This window comes from Corylus avellana, chromosome ca3 (genome assembly GCF_901000735.1).
Source record: "Corylus avellana chromosome ca3, CavTom2PMs-1.0".
Lineage (NCBI taxonomy): Eukaryota > Viridiplantae > Streptophyta > Magnoliopsida > Fagales > Betulaceae > Corylus > Corylus avellana.
In genome coordinates, this window is record NC_081543.1 from 17,085,533 (window position 1) to 17,094,650 (window position 9,118).

The window sequence follows — 9,118 nt, forward strand, 5'->3', positions numbered from 1 at the left end:
TTTCATACTTCAAACCCAAACCACCCTCCTTTTTGGGGAAACAAACTTCTAACCAAGCCACTTTAGCCTTTGCAGCCTCAACATCTTTCCCATTCCACAAAAATCTATTAAACTTCTGCTCAATAGACTTTATAAAACACTTAGGGAGAATAAAAATACCTATCCAATAAACTTGCAGGCTATACAAAATAGAAGAGAGCAATTGAAGTCTTCCTGCATAAGAGAGTTTCCTTGATAACTAAAAGTCAATGCGACCAGTAATTCTATCCAGAAGCACTCCACAATCTGCAGAAGAAAGTCTACAAGAAATCAAGGGGACACCAAGATATCTCGCTGGAAGATTACCCTCCTTCATCTGCAAATCAGTCAATAACTTGTTCTTGACCCTATTTGAAATTCCAAAACAATAAAATGAACTCTTAGAAGGGTTTGCCTTCAAGCCAGACAACTCCTCAAACTCAACTAAAGCAGCTTTAATGACCTTTATGGATGATGTTTCTTAGTTTGCTCTGGTATTGGTATTATTGTGGATGTGATTTTCTTAATGCATTAGAGAAGTCTTTCGTTATAGGCTTTTTGATAAGGGCTCGATGATCCTTGGTCTTAGTCTTTGTGGGATTCGACGGGGAGGCATACCGTGAGATAATTACTTGTTAATTGTTCTCGACAAGGGATAATAGTTCTAACAGGTGGGCTAGAATCCAATTATGGTATTCCCTTTAGCCCACTTTCCACCGGTGAAAGAAGTAAGAGACAATACTCCTTTAAAATAAGCCCAAATTCATTTCTAAAAGTACACCTTCATACTCTCTCAAGTCTTCTTGAGAATCGTCTCCTTTCAAGCTCTATCTACTGACTTGAGCATGGAAGTAATCCCCAACCAAAGCATCTTACATGAACTCTTTCTTGCAAGTTCTCTAGATATAGGGCTAAGTCAACTGATGCTTCAAGTTTTGTCATTTCTTGGATGCTATGATATAATTGTGGTATATTACCATGTTAGGTTGAAGAAAACTTTGAGTTGAAGTTGGAGAGGAATTAAAGATTCTCAATTGAATTGTTGCCAAATGAGTCAACACCACAATGAGACCCTTTTTTATATGATGTGCTATGCTGATCTTGATGGGATTTGACGTAGTGCTCCTGAACTCTTTTTACAGATGGACTCATCAGTTGCACAATATAATAAATACTCTCCTTTTCAGCTTACGTAAAATCTTTGAGCTCTAATCACCATCATAGAAAAAGGCTAGGGCTTTTGTATTGCGAGTGAAAACTATGGTTTACTTGTGTAGTAAATCACTAACCATGAGTTGTCAAACTCTTAATCAAATGACGTGAAAACATCCATTATCCATAGATCCATTTTTTCACTGGTTTCAAGTAGATTTTTGCAAACATCTCTGAGTTATGCATCAAATCTACCTAATATAAAATCATGTCCATATTATATGTTTGTTTATATGATCTAGCATGCAAAAAAGAGAGGAAAATGAAGATATGTGCTTCATGAAAAAGCAACATGTATCTAACTGGCTGTGGAATACTTCTTATAGGACGGATTTGGCTTACGTGCTGAAAAAAAAAGAAAAAAAAAATACAAGAGATCTCCTACAGTTTTTTCAACGGTCCATATTTAATTCCAAATTTTCTATGAAAAAGAGAGACTAAAATTAAATATAGACAGTTAAAAAAACTATATTAGATTTACTGTAGTTTTTTTTTTACAACACTTGAGAATTTATACTTAACTAAGCATGTACATCCAATAAGCTTTCAAAAATAGACAATGTTGTTGCATTTAGGAACATGCTATACCAAAGGCCACCATTTCACAGTTCTGTAAATTATTTTCACATTTTATATTTTATCAGACACCAAGTGTAACGTCCAACTCAAGCAATCATATCCTTCTGGTGTTCTTGCTTGTTCGTCTACTGCTTCGGTTTTAGTTTCAGGGAAACACTGCATGATTAGTCATATTTCACATCAAGTCCATTATAACAATAAATATATGGGGTAAAAAGAAAAGAAAAAAACAGATGAACTATTTACCTATTGATACAATAACGCTTTCCTGTGGGAGGTGGACCATCATCAAAGACATGACCAAGATGGGCATCACAAACAGCACAAGTAACTTCCTGGCGCGGCATGAAAATAATCGACAAGTCTAACTTTGAGGTGACATTGTTTCCAATAGGCTGGTAATAAGAAGGCCAACCAGTTCCACTATCAAATTTTGTAGATGATCTGGAGGAGAAAGAACAAATCAGTCAGTTTTTGGAGGAAGTTCTGTGAACCACAACATTTTAGTTCCAGTGAGAAGAGTTGAATACTCACTCGAATAAAGGTGTGTCGCAACATATGCAATGGTAAATTCCAGGGGTTTTCTTGTTCCAATATTCCCTGAACATGAAAAGTAAAAAACAGCAGATGAATTAGACAAAGAATCAGTTATCACCACAGCATTAGGTTCCCTTTTACTTATGTATAAAGCATAAGAAGCATCTCTTGTCCACCAAGTATGTAAGGCTCTCCTGATCTATGCAGAATAGTGCAGGTTTATAAGGATGGTGGCTGTAGAGTGGAATCAACCCAGTGCACTATACATATGAATACATCCTGATGCAGCTGTGTGCTTATTTACATGCTGGGATAAAGCTAACTTGTATTCCTCACCTCCAGTGAATGCTAAGCAATAATCTAACTGAATAGGTTACATTACTGAAAGAACAATGTGTTTAAATCTTGAAATTAAATTATAATGATTTACTCAAATAATTTTTTTATTTTTTGCTTTTGAAAGCAAAGTAAGACACAAACTTATTTGATTATTGTCCAGAAAAAAGGAATAGAAATGCTTTCAAAACACCAAAAAAATAATTAAGCATGGAACATGACTTGAAATGATTTATTTGATTGCATTAAATATTAAGTGAAAGATTTTGTTATTTTTGTATCCATAAAAAAAAGATTTGTTATTTTGCTTTGTATTATTTTTTAAATGTTCATAATTATATGAGTTTTATCATTGAAATATAATAGGTATTACACAAATATCATCATAATTAATTTCTTCTAATTTTCTAGCATTAAGTAATGACATTTCACTAATTTTCCTTATATAATATTTCATTAAGTTCAAAAATTTATGGTTTTGTCATGATTTTAAAAATTTTATTGTGCTTTAATGAAATTATATGTTTTGCATTAAGCAATTAATGAGATCTCACTAATTTTCCTTAAATGGGATTTCATTAAGTTAAAAAAAAAAGTACTACCCTAATGACAATCTACCCCACAAACTATCAATTGCGACAATTTACCATCCAAATTACCAAAACAATGACAATGTACCTCAAATTTTAACAAAATGACGAAATTACCCTTACTAAAATAAAAACAAAAATACTAAAATTTAATTTTTTTATTCAAATTTTTAAGGATATTTTTGTCTTACTAAAGATTCTAAAGGAATAATTTCGTTATTTTGCTAGCATTTGAGGGTACATTATCATTGTTTTAGTACTTTTGGGAGGTAAATTTTCGTAATTGATAGTTTGAGAGGTAGATTGTCATTTGGGTGGTAATTTGAAGGGATTAAGTGGACTTTACCCTAAAAAAATTATTGTAGGATATTATGGTCTCACAATTTACTACTCTCCAAAATTATAGGGAGATGGTATTTAAAATTTAAAAACTTTTTTCTTTTCACACGATGCTGATGTGGCCTTTTTAATGACGTGATGATCCACCGAGATAAAAGGTCAAACCCCAGGGTCTTGGGAACAATATTTTTCCCAAAACAATAAGACAATTCCCTTTCCATAAATTCAAAATTGAAATGACTACATAATTTTAAATGTTTCTTTTTTCAAAAAAATAAAAGAAAGAAAAATCTAGACAGTTTTCTTTCCGTTGTCCTTATCTACTCACACTGTCATCTGTTGACTAATTGGCATCCTTGTGATCGTTAACAGGATCCCTTGTGATCGTTAACAAGAGGGGGGAGGGGGGATTCGAACTAGTGACTTCCGCTTCATGAGGCATGGTTTCTAGCCGATTAAGTTACCCATTGGGAACGTCAACAGGTAGTTATTAGTATATGAAGTGTCTTATTTGACTTGCATGCTGTTTGTTTCTTTTCCAATTAATACTTTAAATTTAGACATACAGAGGTCGCAAAACTGTTATTCTTAATAATCAAGTCTCAGGCCTTCACACAATTCTTAAGCCTTTGAAAACTTACTTAGAAATAAAATTCTTTAAATACCTTGAAAAGAGCAAGTACTATACCGAGAAAAAAGAAAATAAATATATAACTTAACGTAAAGCTCGACAAATAGTATGTCCAAGTGATATCATACCCAGTGAAAGCCCTCTCCGTTCCCTTTTGACGAGCAACATAAAATTGTTCCCCTGAGAGTCGCTTCTTCCATTCTTCATCACTTACAGATTTATAGTCGATGCTTCCTGCCTCTACACAACAGTGAAAATGACTCCTATTAGCATCATACCAATCAAAGATTGGAGAATGATTAAGATTTAAACATGTGATTATCATTTTTACAGGACTTGTCACTTAATTAAGGTGTCCCTTTCAAATTCATATAGTTCGTGTCTTTTCTGTTCATTTTTATTTTTTGAGGGTCGTGGGGAGGAGGGGAGGGAGTGTGAGAGGAGGGTTGTTGTGACAGTAGTAAATTAACCAACTGCCTACTGCATTACCCACAGCTGCTGTTTCTCTGCCAACAAGCACAGCCTATGGTAGAACATAGAATCAAGAAAGAAATTCTTTAGGCATAGAAACAACAACTACCTTTCTAGTGAGTTCCTCTTTTGCATGATAGATCACACACAAAACATCAATGACACTAGATTTAGTTGGCCGCTTCCTCTTTTGGACACAATTGTTTAGTCCATGTACAGTAGGCATGTCAAGCAAACAATCCCACACAAAACCCATAAGGGTTGCATCCAACACATATATCTTGAAAATTAATTTTTCTCAGTACCTGACACTTCAAAATATCCATGTACTGTAAGCAATCTTAAAGTTAAGATCCTTGACCTCTATCACACCACATACATAGGAACTCAGAAGGCAACCGACACAGCCTAACACTAATAACCAAAACCATGTACTGGAGAAATCTGGTCAGGCCAAAACAAATGACAATCAAAGATTTCAAATACAGTATAATCTAGAAATTGAAATTACACAATAAGAAACTAATTTCCCTTTGTTGCAAAAGAAGCTATAACAACTTGTTTTGATCTTCAAGATTTCAGGCAAATTAAAACAAAGCAAGTTCTGTGCTGAACAACATAGTTAGAGCTGTTTGCCATTTTCGAAGACAACTAGATTTGGGGCACAATACAAAGCCTTAATATACGTCATACTTGTATTAGTTTTCCAAATTTCTGACTCAGAGACATCAGATTACTTTTCATATCAGGAGTTGCATTCCTTCTAAATTGTTTACAAGATATGATAACTTGTGAAGCTTCCATGAAATCTCCTTTCATTCCAAAGGCATAGTACATGGAGCTTCAAACAAAATAAAGCACAAAAATATATATATGCCAAAATTTTATCAAAAAGCAAGACTTGTAGTTTACTATGAAGATAGAGTGAAGAAAGATTGAAAAATTATCAGTCACCTCCCCCATGTTATTTTGATAATGCTAATCCATATTCCACAATCCAGCACTTATCTTTTCAAATGGACAGCTAAAAATCCATAACGCACAAGCAATATACAACTTCTAGCCATTAAAATTTACATGCTGAACCACTGAAAAAGGTCCAGTTCGTCATAGATACAGCCAAGGGCATACTCCGTATCAAGCCCAAAGAAAATACAGAAAACAGTGATCAGTCACCCACCACACCATATCCTTTACTTAATGCACATTTATTCACTACTTTCTAGCCTCTTTCTCTCCATTAGGAAATTCTCCTAGAACTGGTAACTTACAACCAAGAGATACTGCATCTTACTGAAAATTTCCACGCTATAAAGGTAAAGAATAAGAGAATACATTTGGGAGGGGGGGGGGGGTGGGGTGGGGTGGTGGGGGGGGGAGAAGGTAAGAGTGGATATTGATTAATAAAACTATTTGGAACAAGGTTCAAGCTGCTACCATCTGCCTTGTATACCTTGGTGTTGTTTTTCTCAAGCAATATAAGCATTTTTCTACAGGTAGACGGCTATGATTGTTAGAGCTTCTAGAAAATTCAAAACTAGTCCAAACAAATGAAAAAAAAAAAAAGAAGGAAACAAAGAAGAACAGAAAGATGTCATGAGAATGAGGTAAGTTATTGATTTCAATTGCAGGAAACCCCCCTTATTGCAGGCGATATGTAACCGAATAAACTTTAATCATTTAGTGATCAACCTTCTCAGTATCACATTTCCTCTGCTACAAGGATGATTGTGTCTAATTTTTAAGTCCTCTGCCAACACCTTAAATACTACCAACAATGTACTGTGAATAAGAACCCAATCTACAGAAGTTAATGTTAATGGGAAAAAAATGGAAGAAAACGTGAATCAAGAAGGGCTGTATATTTTCCTATTGTGCAGCCCTCAATCCAATCCACATATATAAGAGAATTAGTTACAATAGTTGGAGAATATTCTGAGGAAGACAATTGGTAGGAAGAGAATTCCTTCTAGAAGGGTACAAACGGAAACCTACCAAGGAAAACCCAACAAACACCACCCTAAAGAGCCACAAATCATGAAACACTCAACGCTAAAAACCGTGAGTCTTGCCTTTTTCCACGACTAGAAAACGCGCCTTAAGCATCATAGTTAATAGAGCATCTAGGAGACCAACTACCTTTTAGTGGAACCAGATCAATTGTGCCATACTGCAGCAAATTATTAGTCTGTATGACACCTTGGAGAATTGGCTATCATTTTCCCTTGCTTGTAGCCACTATGCATACCTTGACACTTTAGCTCATATCACTAAACAAGGCCCTCCCATCTCCCATTGATGGAGAAAAATAAAATGCATCCTAATCAGTTGGAATAAAGGCAAAGAAAATGCATAGCAGCTAAGAATTTCACCCCTTTTTTGCCAAAACCTTTAATGGCAATACATGAGTTTCACATTCAAGACTAAGTTTGGATACGTTAAACACACATTAAAATTTTAGGGGAATACAAAAGGTCCACTGGTAGTCTACCAATCCCATAAAAGATGGGATTTTCAACCATATATTTTCAAAGAACAGAGACAAAACAAAGTTGTATTGAAAAATAGAAATTTATTCTTTCAGTCTTTGTTTCAAGCATAAAAATGCAATATGAAATTTCAATTCTATCAAATAAGCTCTATGTGTATATTAATTATGACTAACTTAGCATCCTCCTTAGTTGCCCAAAATTTAATATGTGAAATCAGTAATCAATACTAAGTCATTGATGATGGTCAACATATTGGTTTACCCATCACTTCATATATCAACCTCTAAGACCTTAAGAGAGAGGAGTAGTGGGTACTTTCAAATCATACTCCACAGTCTATTTCAAGTGCCTCTTTTCTTTGGAAAAGGCCTAAACCAGAAACGGTATATGTCTGTAGTTGTAGTGTCTCTTTCTCTGGCAAACATACCTGGGTTGCTTATGTTATCACTTTCCTTCACCCCACATTGCTATCAACATATAAGAAGAAGAAGAACTTATATCTAAGTTGTTCGTTAATTCATCAAATTTCTCCATACATTTTGTATTTCTCCCACTGGGAGAATTGGAGCAGGAGGTACACCAATTCTCGGCCCAATTTTACTCAGTCCGTCTCATCCCCAACTTTCCAAAGATCAACTCACAAACGCTACCCCCTTGCCAAAACCTGAATTGCTCTTTGCATTTTCACACTGTGATCAAATTCTCCATTCACCAAGCAAAAGAAGAACATGTGCTTATGTGTGTGCACACTAAATTGACCACAGCTCAAACAACATGATCGTCCAACTCAAATTAACATTAAATGACTCAAACTAAGAGAAAAGTAAAAGAGAAAAAGAAAAATATGGAGAATGTTTGATTTGGTCACCATATACATAAAAAATTCTCATATGAGAGACACCGACCGACAGAGAGATGAACCTTGAATGCGCTCAGGTTTCTGTGAAGAAGCTGAGGACCCCATTGCACGTACCGACAAAGAAACCCTGTTGGATTTTCTTAAAGCTCGTGAAGCCAACAAAAGGGGTTTGGATTTGAAGCCAAATTCTAGTTGGGTTTTTGAGGAAATGTAAGTTGTTGCTAATCCTAAGCTTAAACCATGAGAAGCCATTTCTGGTACCTTTAACCAAAACTAAAACCTTCCAAGTCCCACACACAACCCAAAAGGATTAGATGCCCCCCGGTTTGATTGGCTGGGATCAAGTTGGGTTTGATGGTGACTTGGGGCAGAGAAGTTACACTAGTGAAACGTGGCGATTGTATGAGAAAAGCGGCACTGTATCGGCCACGTTTGCAACATTTTATGGACGTGGTCGTGTGCAAGTACGCTTTGTTAGACCAATGGGAATAGCCTGTCACTGGACGCTTTGTTAGACCAATGGGAATAGCCTGTCACTGGATCCTGTGTCACTACTACGGCTCGTTTGGGTAACCTTTTATTTTTACTTATTTTTTATTATATTTCATTATTTTGAAAACACGTTCAGCTATTTTTTTAATTCGATATCAATTCAGGTTTTATCCAAACCGTTTTGAATATTTCGTCGGATATTTCGTCCAATTAGACGATCCGTTAATTAGCCTAATTGACTTTATATGTGTTCTATTTAATCTGGACCGTCCACAAAAAATGGTAAAAGATGGGTGCACGAGTATAGGATTATTTGCCACCTATACATGTCGCTTGGAGGGGCTTAGATTTTTCAAAAATTCAAATAGGGCATTTATTGGACGTGATAAGTTGATTCCGAGGTTGGTTGGCAAACGAGGTTGTTGTTTTTGCTGCACTTTTTATATTTTGGGTAGAGAGCTGCGTCAAGTACGGTGTGTTTGATGAGATTGGTTACAGTAGAAAACTCAATGCGAGTTTGAAAAATTGCTAAATGTAAAATTCTTCTTTTATCCTTCAGGTC

At 35.3% G+C, this 9,118-nt stretch overlaps 1 protein-coding gene across 2 annotated transcripts; it reads right to left on the bottom strand.

The window, feature by feature from the left end:
- Positions 1-1,680: 1,680 nt before the first annotated feature.
- LOC132173352 (peptide methionine sulfoxide reductase B1, chloroplastic) lies at positions 1,681-8,376 on the bottom strand. Of its 2 annotated transcripts, none has more exons than XM_059584824.1 (5): positions 8,127-8,376; positions 4,371-4,476; positions 2,344-2,409; positions 2,056-2,253; positions 1,681-1,965 (listed from the first exon to the last, which is right to left on the bottom strand). In XM_059584824.1, exons 1-5 carry the CDS (start codon positions 8,314-8,316, stop codon positions 1,935-1,937), a joined length of 591 nt encoding a protein of 196 aa, XP_059440807.1. In that variant the 5' UTR covers positions 8,317-8,376; the 3' UTR covers positions 1,681-1,934. The 2 variants fall into 2 exon arrangements, with proteins under 2 accessions (XP_059440807.1, XP_059440806.1); XM_059584823.1 differs by having other exon boundaries at positions 4,371-4,482; positions 8,127-8,373.
- Between the last annotated feature and the right edge of the window lie 742 nt (positions 8,377-9,118).

Coding starts and splice junctions, on each gene's coding strand:
- LOC132173352 (XM_059584823.1), bottom strand. CDS start 8,316: ATGGCTTCTCATGGTTTAAGCTTAGGATTAGCAACAACTTACATTTCC. Junction 2,410..4,370: donor ACGGAGAGGGCTTTCACTGG/GTATGATATCAC, acceptor TTTCATGTTCAG/GGAATATTGGAACAAGAAAA. Junction 2,254..2,343: donor TGCGACACACCTTTATTCGA/GTGAGTATTCAA, acceptor TTTCTCCTCCAG/ATCATCTACAAAATTTGATA.